General features: G+C 38.1%; 1 protein-coding gene and 1 long non-coding RNA gene across 3 annotated transcripts in view; both read left to right on the top strand.

Annotated features, from left to right (window-relative positions):
- Positions 1-14423, top strand: part of LOC309475383 — a 308063-nt gene that overhangs the window by 235372 nt on the left and 58268 nt on the right. The window lies entirely within an intron of this gene.
- Positions 2462-12017, top strand: ncl (nucleolin). 2 transcript variants are annotated; one of them, XM_082138120.1, is made up of 17 exons: positions 2462-2619; positions 4553-4648; positions 4724-4847; positions 4941-5048; positions 5883-6005; positions 6119-6226; positions 6388-6522; positions 6623-6712; positions 6892-7018; positions 7110-7246; positions 7433-7559; positions 7645-7775; positions 7856-7994; positions 9175-9320; positions 9415-9541; positions 9795-10075; positions 11373-12017. In XM_082138120.1, exons 1-17 carry the CDS (start codon positions 2602-2604, stop codon positions 11429-11431), a joined length of 2076 nt encoding a protein of 691 aa, XP_081994246.1. In that variant the 5' UTR covers positions 2462-2601; the 3' UTR covers positions 11432-12017. The 2 variants fall into 2 exon arrangements, with proteins under 2 accessions (XP_081994246.1, XP_081994245.1); XM_082138119.1 differs by having other exon boundaries at positions 4941-5072.

Here is a 14423-nt window from a genome sequence, read left to right as displayed (position 1 = left end):
ATCAGACCTTTACTACAACAATTTTTTGGTGACTTCCTTTTCCAAGATGGATAAAGGTAGTGGTGTATTTATAAAAACGCTTCTGAAATTACAAAATAAAAGTCCTTATTTGCAAATACCTAATATATATATATATATATATATATATATATATATTTCTAGATATTCCAAATTTAGTAATCACTTCTTGATAGGACATTAGTCTATCTTCTATATACAACATACTTTATATTTTTAATACCTTTCTCCGCCCATAATTTGAAGCATGTTGCATTTCCCCATCCCAGTAACGAGATAATGAATTTGTATACGAGATACCCAAATATCTCTGCGTTTCATGTTTAAAACTATTGGATTCATTTTCTTTAATACTTTACAGTCTGAGTCACATAGATACGTTTCCAAAGATAAATCTGATTTAATAGAATTTTTTTCCAATTCTAACCATAGGCGCAGTCGTGAGAAGACGAGAGAAACCAAACAAAAAAACTGAATAAATCTTAATTGAACTGCCAAATAATACCATTGGAAACGAGGGCACTGAAGCCCACCTCTATCATAAAGTCTATTATTACATGTGAATTCAGTAACAAGCCTCTTCAGGCTAGAAAAGAAGGTGCTTGGAGGTGCTAGAGGGATATGCTGAAAAACATAGGGCAATATATTCATTTTTTATATATTTATCCTCCCTATTATGGGTAATGAGGTGCATCATTTGCTGCATTATCAAAAACAGAATTATAATTTATTACAACAGCATCTTCCACCTTTGGGGGGATTTTAATACCCAGATATATGGAGACTCTGGAAGTTTTAAACATATTATTAACATTACTGCTATTTTCCCCTTCTTCCTCATTCAACATCATAGTAGAAGACTTTGAATTATTAATCCGATACCCTGATATTTCCCAAATATCTCACTAAGATGCAGAAGGGATGGATGTCCAGCTTCTTTAAAAACAATATATAACATCGTCAGCAAAAAGAGCTATTTTATGTTCAAAACTGGAAATTGTTATACCTTCAATATCTCTATTTCTTCTAATTGCGATTGCAAATGGCTATAAGAAAGAAAGAGCGTGAACTCTGTCCAGTATATATTATATTATCCAGTATCCTCTAGAAATATGAAATGGCTTTGACACTGTTAGTCAGGACGTCAGCTATAGGATCCTCATATAACTATAATTCTCCCCGAGTCCATAACGAAAATCCCATCAGGGATCATTTATTGTTTTTTATTTATTTATTTATTTAGTTACTTGGTTCATTTTTATTTATTTATTTTTACATTTTACACCACTTCTCTTTATATTTAAATTAAGTTGTATTTAGTTAGTTTTATTAAATTGTATTTATTTTAATAAAATATTAATTATTTAAATAAAATTTCATTTATTTCAAAAACTGTTTTAAGAAATGTATTTAGTTAGTTACTTAGTTCATTTTTGTTACATTTTTACACAGCCTTTCTTATTTAAATCAAGCTTTATTTAGTTTTATCAAATGTATTTTATTTATTTAAGTTGTATATATATATTTATTTTTTATTGTAAAATGTTCTATATACAGTATATCTAATTAATATAATTTATTAATTTATTTAAATGTATTCTTACTTTTTATATTAATCAGTCTTTATTTATTTAGTTTTATAATGTCATATATATATAGGCTAGTATATTAATATATATATATATATATATATATATATATATATATACACACATACAGTATATATCAAATTAATTAATATATTTATTTTTTACACTGCTTTCTTATTTTTATTTAAATCGAGCTTTATTTATTAAGTTAGTTTTATCACATAATTTTTTATTTATTTAAATCAAATTTATTATATTTTGTTTTATTTTAAAATGTTTTAGACTGTATATGCACATATTATTTATTTATATATTTATTTTCACTTCAATGTAGTAGTATGTGCACATCCAGAAGTCTTGCACTGCCACTGCTGTGCAGCGTTTCGACCCCAAAGGTCTTCGGCAGGCAGACTTCAAGTCCCTGTGCAAGTACTTGTTGTTTGCCTGACGAAGATCCTTCGGGTCGAAACGCTGCACATTTTAATAAATTAATTATTTTCACTCCCATGTGGCCCCAGTGAGTCCCCGGACCCCAGTCTGAAAACCCCTGAGTGGTGCAGGGATGATGTATTTGTTTTGCATTAAAAATATTGTGCGGGGCTTGGTTTCGTCCAGGGGGGTTAGGGCTAGGGGATTGATTGGCTGGATGGTGAGAGGTCTGTTTTGTCCACGTTTAATTCGCTACACAAGTCCATGTAAATGTCAACCTTATTGATCAACTCAGTACACTCTTACTCCATGCGCGCCAGGAGGATGTCATGGCCCACCTGCTGACAAAAAGAATCACTGAATCGAAACGAACTGTTCAAACGAGCCGACTCGCTGAATCGAGTACTACGGCGACGTCACTGGGCGTGGTTTCGCGGGACGTACTAAAAGCGAATCCGCTCGCGCTCCTCTGTCCTGTAGAGAGAAGAAGCACGTGTGACTGAACTCTTCCAACCTGCGCCACTCTCACAGCTAAACCAGCTTTACAGCACAAACAGCTTCAGTCATGGTCAAGCTCGCTAAGGTAAGATTCCTGCAAACATGCTGTAACAATGCAGTGCGCCACGCGCAAAATGCGATTTTTTTTTTGTTATATATTTTTATTGTATTGCTTGTAACGGGAAGGCCCACATGTGCGACACACGTATTTCCATTGTAGTTATTCATAGCGTTGCTACGTAAACTCGAAAGTGCAAATTGTGTTTTAATGATAAACCGTAACGTCTAAAACGAGGTAATTTATATGTAATCTGTCTTTGTTGTTTGTTTTCCCCGTTGTCCCGGGCTGACCACGCTTCTCCGTTTGGTAGGCCTCAGCTGAGACTCATTAACAATACGCGTTAGGTTTTAATTTTACACACTTTTTTTTAGTGTTGAGAGAGTAAATTAATCCCTCTGCGCCGGTCAACGAGGTTTGTAGCGCTATTATCGTGTGGTGGTTTTGCTCGACTCGTGTGCTAGCCATGTGCAGCGATGCAGCTTGATGCTAAACGCCTCCATTTTGGTTCTTTGAAGTGATCGAGCAGACATTTAACACGCTGCATTAAACCGCCTCGCGTTGGTAATACATATTTACGCGACTCACACGAGTATAATACGCGAACACGACGCGAGTATTGCTTAATCTTGCATGTTATACGAAAAATATATATTTACACTTCTGGTGGCGCGCATGTGGGTTTTCCACGTGTAACGCGAACCCACGTGGGTTTGTTCACGCGCAGGTCTTTGCTTGTTGAATAGTCCTTTCAAACCCAAACTTTTTACTTTTTTTTTTTTAAACATTACTTATCAGTTTTTGGTGTTTTAAGTGTATTTAAGTTTAATTTAATTACGCACACAAACGTTTAAAATGCAAAAATCCGCTGCGCGAGAGAAACACGTGGTATTTAAACGATCTTCAGAGTATGCAAACACGTTTTGGCCATTTTGTTAGTTTTGTGTGCATTACAATACAGCATTTATTGTTTTTGATTAGGCTGCATCTCCAAACATTTGGTTTGCCAAATACATGCCATAAATATGCATACATGCAAGCATACATTTATACACATTTGTATGTGTATAAAGGAGCTTTTGACTGGTCTTCCTCTGTTTGGTGCATAAATATTACAATTTTAAATCTTATTTTCATCAGTAATCTAAAAACAAACAATGGTTTCACCTCCAAATATTTGGTATTACAAATGCCATTAATAGATTTACATTTGATAAAGATTTATGTTTTTATGATATAGTAGTATTTGCCTTTTAGGATTAGGAATGAGAATGCAGTATAAAGCGTATGAAATATATGGCTTTCATTTATTATATATAAAAAAAAAAGTTTTTTTTAAAATGAGCCTAAATTAAAGTGAAAGTGAAACTACCAGCGTGTGAGATGTGCTTTACAAATAAACACTCTATTCTTACACAAACCTCATTCAGCAGGAAACACAATGTGTGCGGTTCGCATGTTTTGTGTGCTCGACTTTAATCGCATTTTGAGCCCTTAAATCCTTTTTTCCCCAACTTTAATTTCTGTACTTTGATCTAATGATTCAGTTAAATGTTAGTAATCAAAAAGCATTTCTAATTATTTGAAGTAATGAAACTTGTCCAATTTATCAATCCATTAAGTTTAATGAAAAGCGGTCCTATGCAGTGCTTATTACACAGTATCTGTGGGTTTTTGGTTTAATTTCTGTTCCATTTTTAATGATTAAATAAAATGTTAGTCAAAAAACATGTTTCATTAGTTGGATTCATAATGTAACACTTAAAAAAATTGGCAATTTTCAAATAAATGTTTTACATTTATGATTTAAAACATACATCTACACTAGAATTAAATGTTATAATTTCTTAAAGTTATGCTGAACTCTTATTTTGTCGGGTTTTTGTGAATACTTTGATATCTTTCGCCCCAAACTTGCCGAATGGTTCCAGTAAATCTTCTGATTTGTCCATGTTTGCAGGCAGCGAAGAAAGAAGCGCCGCTGAAGAAAAAAGCACCTCCACCTCCCAAAGATGTGGAAGAGGAATCCAGCGAGGAGGACAGCGATGAGGAGGAGGTGAGGACTTGACTATGACTCTGCAACAACTACTTTATTAGCAGCGTGATTCATAACCAAGTTTAATATCAACAGGCTCCACCAGTCAAAGCTGCGGCAAAGAAAAACGCAGCTCCGGTAAAGGCGGTGAAGAACGGGAAAGCTGCTGCCAAACAGGAGAGCGAGGATGATGATGACGAAGACGACGATGATGAATCTGGTACGCAAACTTTTCCATGATGGTTTTCTCAACGCAGTGCTCTTTAATCCGAAGCCTGAAGTCTAATTAGTATTTGTCTGCTCTTCCCATTAGAAGAGGAAGCTCCTCCCCCCCCAAAGAAGGCCACGCCTGCTAAAGCGACCCCGGCTAAGAAAGCAGCGCCTGCTGAGGAGTCAAGTGACGAGGACGAGGATGATGATGGTATGAAAACACTGGCGAAGAACAGTATGTTTAATCTCTTCTCATTTTGGAGAGCAGATATCGATTCTTAAATCCCAAGAATCGTTATTTGTTCAGTGTTTGATGTGTGTGAGTTCACTAGCCATTGTTTTTGGCGCACCTTCCATCCAATAGATCGTAATAAGCTTCATGATATGAAAGTCTCTGGTTTCAAATTGTAAATTTTATTCAGAAATTCATAATTGCCTTTGTAGCGCCACAGTTCATGTGGCTCTTTAGGTCTTTACTACAAGTTATAGCACCAAATAAACATGAATGAACATCTGAGGGAATGTTCAAATATACAGAACAATTTACTAAAGACGTCAATAAAACAGCTTGTAAACTATACGCCACGTAACGTTATATTTGCCTCAGAGCCGTTCAATGAACAAATTTGTTAGTTAGCTATAAAGAATATTTTACTGAAACGCTTGCTTTCATTGTTTTATTTAAACCTTTATTACAGCCACTGTTTAAATGTGTATTGAAAAAGCAAATTGGGAGTAAAAGCCAATTCTATCATTACTGTTTGTATACTAAAACATTGATGGTTTGAAAAATTGACTTGTAATGTTCAACTTCATGTATAGCACATTTGAAAGTGACTTTGTTGGCCATGGTGCTTGACAATTTAATGTAAAAAGTGTATAAATAGTTTAGAGCATTAGTAAGCCCCTCCCCCCTTTAAATTTTACATTCTGCATCTGAATATCAAACATAGTAAAATGTGCCGATTCACCATCCTCGTGTTGTGCAATTTCAAGACAATGACATTCTAACAACTCTATTCGCACCATTTCCTGTCTTGTGTAGAAGAGTCAGAAGAAGAGGCCCCCCCACCCAAGAAAGCTGCACCCGCCAAAGCCACTCCGGCCAAGAAAGCGGCTCCTGCGGCCAAAGCCGCTCCTGCTGAGGAGTCTGACGAAGACGACGATGGTACGAAACGCTCTAGTTATACATTTAAATATGATGGCAGGCAGTGTGAAGTCATTTTCACTCTGAACACGGCTTTGTTGTAAATCCCTGTCTAAACTTGCGTTCCTGTTTAGATGAATCTGAAGAGGAAGAAACCCCGCCTCCTAAAAAGGGCGCTAAACCTGCAGCTAAAGCTAAAGCTCCCGCAGCCAAGGAAGAATCTGATGATGACGAAGATGATGGTGTGTGAATGGCTTTTTTTCTTTATTTAAGAGTTGCACATATGATGAACCACAAGGGACTTAATACTGAATGATTTGGATGATACTGTGGAGCTGATGTTTTGTTTTTTACGTTGACTTTATTTTGCGCTTTTCTCAAATGATTTTAATTGTTTTCTTAGATTCAGAAGAAGAGGAAATGGACACGACTCCTGCGCCCAAAGCCAAAAAGGCAGGAATGGTGAAAGCAAAGGAGGAATCTGAAGATGACGACGAAGATGATGATGATGAAGACGACGATGATGAGGAGGAAGACGGTATGACCGTGAAGTTTTTGTAGTGTTTTATTGTAGTTCCATGGTGTTTTTGGAGCTTGGCAGTCTTTAATTTCTAAAACTCCCATGTTTTGTTCTCCAGAAACCCCGGTCACTCCAGGGAAGAGGAAAGCTGAGGCTAAAAAAGAGAAGGGAACACCGCCTGCCAAGAAAGTGAAAACTGATGGCGAAGGTGAGACTTGTGCACTATATTCTCTAGTTCTTGCACATTTGACTTCATATGATGATCAAAAGGGACTTAATACTGATGTATGTGATGTCACCTTTTATCAATTCTGATGCTGGTTTAAGGAAAAAGAGGTGTGTTTCCTTGTCGTGGTCTGGTGAACTAACTTTGGTGTTGAATTTCAGGTGGTTTCAGTCTCTATTTGGGCAACTTGAACTCTAATAAGGACTTTGATGAAATTAAATCTGCGATCTCCAAGTTCTTCTCAAAGGAAGGCCTTGAAATTCAGGATGTGCGACTTGGCGGGACCAAGTAAGGAGAATTGTGAATCTCATCTTTCAGTCAAATTCATGCAAAGGCATTGCGAGTGTTGATTTGACTCTTGATTTAACTTCTTTTGCAGGAAATTTGGATACGTTGACTTTGCGTCTGAAGAGGATTTGCAGAAGGCTTTGGCCCTCAATGGCAAGAAGCTGATGGGCCAGCCGCTGAAACTCGACAGGGCCAGAAGCAAGGAGGACTCCCAGGAAAGCAAAAAAGGTAATGTCCTACAGCTGACGCTTTGAACGTCAATCCAACCGAGTCTAGAAATGATGTCAGCTTATCAAACACCTGAACTCTCATGTGGATTCCATGATGGTCAAGTACTGATCTGGATCCATCGCCATGCTATACCACAACTTTGAGTTTCCAGAATCCAACGTTTTATCGCTTTTCTTCCCTCAGAGAGAGATGCACGCACTTTGTTTGTGAAGAACCTCCCGTACTCCGTAACGCAAGATGACCTGAAGGAACTCTTTGACCAGGCGGTTGATATTAGAGTACCGATGGGCAGCAACGGTTCAAGCAGAGGGTAAGATTAAGACGCTGTTCGTGTTGTAACAAATAAAACTTGTTTCGAGCAAATGGTTGATTGACGACCTCCACTTTGGTGACAGAATCGCCTACGTTGAGTTCAAGACCGAGGAGATCGCAGAGAAGATGCTGGAAGAGGCACAAGGTGCCGATGTTCAGGGCCGCTCGATCACAGTAGACTTCACTGGAGAAAAGAGCCGGCAGAGCGGGAGATGTGAGTAACGATGCCATCTAGGTGTCCTTGTTCCTGTTTTAGTTTTGTTTATCAATGCTAATGTGTCTCTTGTGTTCTAGCTCAATCAACCGGTGGTGCTTCAAACAAAGTCCTTGTCGTAAACAATCTGGCGTTCAGCGCAACTGAAGATTCCCTCCAGAGTGTGTTTGAGAAGGCCGTGTCCATCAGAATACCTCAGAACAACGGCAGGCCGAAGGGGTACGTCCAGCGCTTCAGTAATGTCTTTACTGTATCAACATACTCCTACACATCTTTAATCAAGAGGAATAATGACCTGTTATTAGGTCTCATGCACGTTCACACCAAACGCTAATGTTCGGCAAGGAGATTCGGTCAGATTTGCTGATGAATTGTCTTGAGTAATGCGTAATAAAATGTCAAACTGGCTGAATAATGCAGTATGTCACTGACAATAGATCAGCAGAAATGCCTCTGTTACTCTGGTACAAAAAGCACTGTGCCATTTTTCCATTTCTGAGACCTGGATTCTTCCTCTAATTTACCAAATAATTGCAAATCTTTACTTTGTTAAACTATTATTTGCATTAATAGCAGCTCTGGACATGTGACCTAAAGGCCAAAGTGTACTTTATGCATACACAAGAGTCTTTGTATAGTGAGCGTGATGCTAATTTCATCACCGGACTAGTACACGTATGCGCGATGCCCGGTTTTTGTACTCGCATGTTCGCATTAATCAGTAGTTCCACAAGGTGGCAACACTGGCCCGGAACTAAAGGGACTACAAACAAACAAAATACTGGAGACTGCAGCAACAGCTCACATTGACAAGGTTGAGATACAGGCCACTTGAGTTAAAAAGAATAGATATTTTTATCACTAACTTCTGGAGAAAAATAGTGCAGACACTGGACAAAAGTGAAACTTTCTAGCGCACATGTCTTCGCGCACGCTATCAAATGGAGAAGGCTACACCTTTAACATAATTTTCCTGTGCGTGTGACTTCATTTCATAATCAGATTGGCTGTGCGTTCAATTCTAAAGCTATTTGCGCTACAAAAAGTTAATATTGTAACAAGTTTGCAGATAAAGCCGCATGATTTTTGTACAAGTAAAATAACACTAACACCCAAAGTCAAACACATTCAATTTACAAATGGCCGCTTCTGCTCTTACACTAAATATGGTTTATTGATTGGCCAGTTTTGTTCACAGTGCTAAGAACATCTATCCGTTAAGGAGTGGTGTGGGGATGGCATGCAAGTTTTCGCGTCACTAATGAATGGCTGCTAATGTGTCTATTGAGAAAGTGAAATGTTTGAATTTGTTGTCTTGGTGTGATTAGAAGCATCTTGTCGTTTTGTTTTTTTCTCCAGCTTATTGGACTGGTCTAATGTCTTGTTTTTGTTTTTCTAGATATGCATTTTTGGAGTTTGAAAATGTGGAGGATGCCAAGGATGCGCTGGAGAATTGCAACAACACAGATATTGAGGGCAGAAGCATCAGATTAGAGTTCAGTCAGAGCGAGAGAGAGCGAGGCGGTGGAGGAAGAGGAAACTCTGGTTTGTAGATTTGCAGCTTAAAGTTTTATCAGCTTAATATTGTTTGCAAATGCTGAAGGATCAAAGTGCTAACTGCTTTTTCCACACTTTGTAGGACCTACAAAAACCCTGTTTGTCAAAGGTTTGTCAGAAGACACCACAGATCAGACTCTGAGAGACTCTTTTGAAGGAGCCGTTGGCGCCAGAGTTGCCATGGACAGAGAAACCGGATCATCCAAAGGGTACGGATGTGTTTGATTCTCTCTCTCAAACCGTGGTTTTTGCTTCTCATGAGCTCCTCTCTGTCAGTTCAGTGGCGTTGTATGGATTCGCACGAGAAGTAGATTCAAAGTCACAGTCAAACAGGTGTTTCCAGGTGTTTCATTGGAAAGTACCCATGTCTGATGTGAGACATCTTTAGCTGTTTCGATACAGAAACCATCCGCTGCTGGTTTTCCCCCGTGAATGTTTACTGAATACGGTTTCCTCCCGCAGATTCGGTTTCGTAGACTTCGACAGTGAAGAAGACTGCAAGTCGGCCAAAGAAGCCATGGATGACGGAGAGATCGACGGCAGCAGAGTGACCCTGGACTACGCCAGGCCCAAGGGCGAGGGTGGCCGAGGCGGGGGCTTCGGCGGCAGAGGAGGGTTTGGAGGACGAGGCGGCGGACGGGGGGGTTTCGGAGGCCGAGGGGGCGGCGGTAGAGGAGGCGGATTCAGGGGCGGACGAGGAGGACGGGGCGGTGGCGGCGGAGGCTTCAGAGGAGGGAGAGGAGGTAGGTGTCAACTATTCAAAACACTTGTGCCACATCTACAAAAGTCTCTAACCATTTCCAGGCGTCATACTTAAACTGAGTTTTAGTCCGATCAACATCACATTTGGTGCGTCTCATCTAAAGGCGTTTGCGGAGATCTTGAGGTTTCATGGCAGCATGACAAAGTTTGTTTCGCCATGAAACGGGAAGCTGTAGTAACTCAAGCATGCCAGGTCCAATCTGCCCCAAACTTCACTTGTTTGATAGGAGTCCTGGCCTGGAGACATCTGGGCCCTGTTTACAGCTGGTATTAAGATGCGTGTTGGTTGATCAGATCACAAGGAGATGAGGGAGACACATTCCCGTTTACACCTGGTGTTTAAATCTCTTTAGTCCACTTTCAACCATTTCCGTCCTGATTTCTTTGAGGGGTGGGTAAATGAATGGGATTTTTCAGATCTCTTGATCTAATGGATGAAGTAAGCTCACGCAATTAACATGTGAACAGCCGCAAGACCAGCCGAACGCTGCGAGTGCGTTAGAAATCAGGAATGGAGAGAGAACATTGTGCTTGGTACGCTTCTCATCTTCAAACCAAACTTGGGTCTCCAGCCAAAGTTTAAATCCCGTCTGGCTAGAGCGCTTCCCATAATGTTTCCTCGTTAGGTCAGTCTTTTGTGGCGGTTTAAACATTCGACCACATGAGCGTTAACACTACAATAGCGATCTGGTTGAATGTGTTCAGCTACCTCTGGAAGTGGTCAAGCTCAATGTTTTAGACCCCGTTTACACCTGTATTTAGCATCCACTAGTGATCCGATCGAACAAAGTGCATCTAACTACCAACATTCAGTTAGTCATCGCGCCACCTACTGGTTACAGAAACTGTTGCACACTCTCATAATTCTCCTATATTTACCTGTTTAAAAGCATAGTGTGGCTTTCTTCACGGTTTTCCCGAGGCCACAGAGTGGCAGTGACCTTGTATTCTTGAGTTAATACAGCTTCCCGTTTCATGGCAAAACAAACTTTGTAAGGCTTCAATAAACTCAAGATCTCTGAAAAGGCCTTTAGAAGAGATGCACCAAATGTGATGTTGATCGGATTAAAATTCTCGGATAGTTTAAGTAAAAAAATAACATGAACAATGCTGAACCGGCTTTATTTATAGCTTTATTCCATTTAATTCATGCAAATCACTACACATTTGGCAGTGTGCTGTTCTGAACATTTTAAGCCTTGTTTTAGCAACACAACTATTGAATTATAAATGTAAGATGAAAACTAACTTTATTGTTTGTTTTCTTCTCCCCCTCAGGTGGACGAGGTGGATTTGGGGACAGGCCACAAGGAAAGAAGATTAAGTTTGATGATTAAATCTGTAATTGAATGAACTGTTTTCATTTGCTTAAATCCACTTTTGTCAGAGCATTTCTAGGACATTCCAGAAAGCGTCAGTAACTGTACAGTGACCCCTGACCCCCGACCCCTCGCTCCCCATGAACTGTGAGTTCTGAGACGTCTCAACCATCCGCGTAAAAATGAAATGTGAATGTTGTAATTATGCTCTGCTGGTTTAGGTACATGTTGTACATGCTACGGTTTGTTTTCGTTTCTTTTGTTAGTGTGTGTTTTTCCACTCTTCCCCTTCAATTTTTATTTAATTTCATCATCTTTTTTTTTTTAGTTGCATTTTTAGGTGCAAGTTTAATGTGCAGTACCTTTTTAATGTGCAAAGCATATTGTAACGTATACATGGAATTGACACCTATTTAGTAGTATTTAGAGATATAAATCTATATGAAAGTTTTGAATGTTGAAGCCGGACAACAGCTCTGTGTGAGGATGTCAAATTTATATATCCATTAAATTTGGCTTTTGTGACTAATGGTTTTTTTCTTTTTCCAGTTCAGATTTTTCATAATGTAAAGAACCATTTTGATTAAACATGGTTTTTAAACTGTTTGGTTGTGATTTTTGAAAGTGGTTTGTGTGTTTTGCAAATAAGATCTACAACTTTATTCAGACCGTTCTTAGACATGTTAATAAATTTAATAATGCAATAAAAGGCCAAACCGGTGACATTTTCCTAGTCTGTCAATCAGAACACAGACGTTTTGTGCTAATCACTCATTAAAGCTAACTAGCGTTGATACGACGTCCTTTTAATGCTATTGGAAGAACGTTTATCAACTATGAGAAAACTACCACAACATTAGAGAAGTACTGGAAGAAACAACTTATATGAGACATTGAGTCCTTTATAAGAAGCACTTGCCAGAAAGCATCATGTTTGCCACCTAAAGGATATTAAAATCAAATTGTTATCTAGTTGAACAATAAGGGTTTTCAATGAGTGCTAGATGGCTAATCTAAACATCTGATCCATGTATTACACATTAATATCGGTTGTGTGAATGACAAACGCGAACTAATGTGTGTCGTTTGACGGAGAGCTGCCATGGAGTCAGTAGAGCGACACAAGATGGCGCCGCTGCTTCTGTTGATCGAACAGCGAACATGTTTAATCAAAGGGTAAATCGCTCGGGCGTCCTTCACTACATCGCTAGTTATGTTTCTGCTTTTAGTTACAACACGATTACAAACTAAATGACACACAGAAAGTCTTCTACTGCCAAATTAAGTTATGAAGTCATAAAAAAGTGTTTTAAGAGCATTGTGTTGCCCATAATCTCCTGCTGTAATGCTAGATGTCCAGATGAGGGCAGACTCCTCAAGAAAGCAGATCACCACAGCTTTCCTCTTCTACAGCCTAGATCATGTTAAAAACCAGTCATTGAACGTGTAAAGAAAAGAGGGCTTGTTAAGGTCACTGTAGCTTATTTCCCCACAAGTTCTCTGTTTATTAACCTAAACAAGCTGTTTTGAGGTTGGTTTATTTATCAAGCCAGGAAGCATCTGCTGTCTGCTGATAAGGGATGGTCTGGGTTTCAAGCACAAAAATGTTTGTGTGTGTGAAATGTTTGCTTGAAAAGTGCTTTCTTTAAGTAAATGAAAATTGTCCCCTTAAAAATTTCTTTTGAATATAGGCTACAATAACGTTCACAGCAAATGTAAGTGTCAGCTGTCTGAATAAGTTTCGGGGTGAATGAGATGTATTGTGTGGGAAACTACATTTCTAACACAATCAGCAATAATCATGACGTGTAAGCTCAAAATTGTGACATAAAGAAGACATGCCAAGACAAGAAGTCATGACTTTCTATGTCCATGCTATGACATCATGGAAAGTCATTATGATTTAGTGACATGAAATAGCCTACACACGACTTCATTTATGACATTCACTTTTTGTTATAAATTCACCTTTTTATGGCATAATTATGGCTTAGTATGTTATAATTTCAACTTTTTAATGTCCATAATTTTGACTTAGTATGTCATAATTGGATTTTTTTGTTGTCAATTTTGACGACTTTTTAATCCCATAATTATAATTTAGTATGATATAATTAATACTTTTTGTGGAAAAATTTCAAAATTTTTATGTCATAATTTTTGTTGTTGTTGTCCATTTTGACTTAGTATGTGATAAGTATAACTTTTTAGAACATCTTAATTTAAATTTTTTAATATCTTAATTTGATTTATAATTTTGACTTTTTGTCATAATTTTGATTTTTTGTCGATTTCAACTTTTTAATCCCATAATTACGATATGGTATGACATAATTATGACTTAGTATGTCATAATTGTGTGACTTTTTGTAAAAATGACTTTTTTTTGCCAATTTGGACTTTTTGCTCTCATAATTGTGACTTTTTGTCATAACTTCGAGTTTTGTCAGTTTCGACTTTTTAATCCCATAATTATGATTTAGTATGCCGTATAACTATGACTTTTTTATGTCAAAAGATTTACCTAAGCATGTTTTTTGTCTCATGTGGCAGAAATGGCCTTCCATAGGGATTATTAATGAAGTTTTCTATCTCTACATTTTTATTAAGGTGAACTTTGAAGCTCTGTTCTGTTTTCATTCATTTTTATAGATAACGACACACGCAGACTTCAAAGAATGTTTCGCAATGCTGAAATACCCCGTGGCGCTGATACTTGATTTGCTTGCTTTACACATAGCGTTTGACGTTTAAAGAGTGTTTTTCCAGCATGTCTGTGGAGTGAACAAGCAGATCTGCACTTTTAGATCTTCACTGAAGAGTTCACAGTATTTCTTCATTTACGCTCAGAAAACAGAAGCTGCGTTTCAAAGCCTTTAACTGGGGTTTTGTTCAACACAAGATTCAACCGGATCTTTTTTTTTTTTTTTTGCTTCAAAAGTCTAGGTTCACACAGTCATTCAAATATCTGATCATAGATGTAGCCTACTTCCTTTCAAATGTTTGGGTT

Source organism: Leuciscus leuciscus (assembly GCF_965113295.1).
Source record: "Leuciscus leuciscus genome assembly, chromosome: 15".
Taxonomy (NCBI): domain Eukaryota; kingdom Metazoa; phylum Chordata; class Actinopteri; order Cypriniformes; family Leuciscidae; genus Leuciscus; species Leuciscus leuciscus.
Note: the sequence above shows the minus strand (reverse complement) of the source record. Positions and strands in the feature narration are given on the sequence as shown.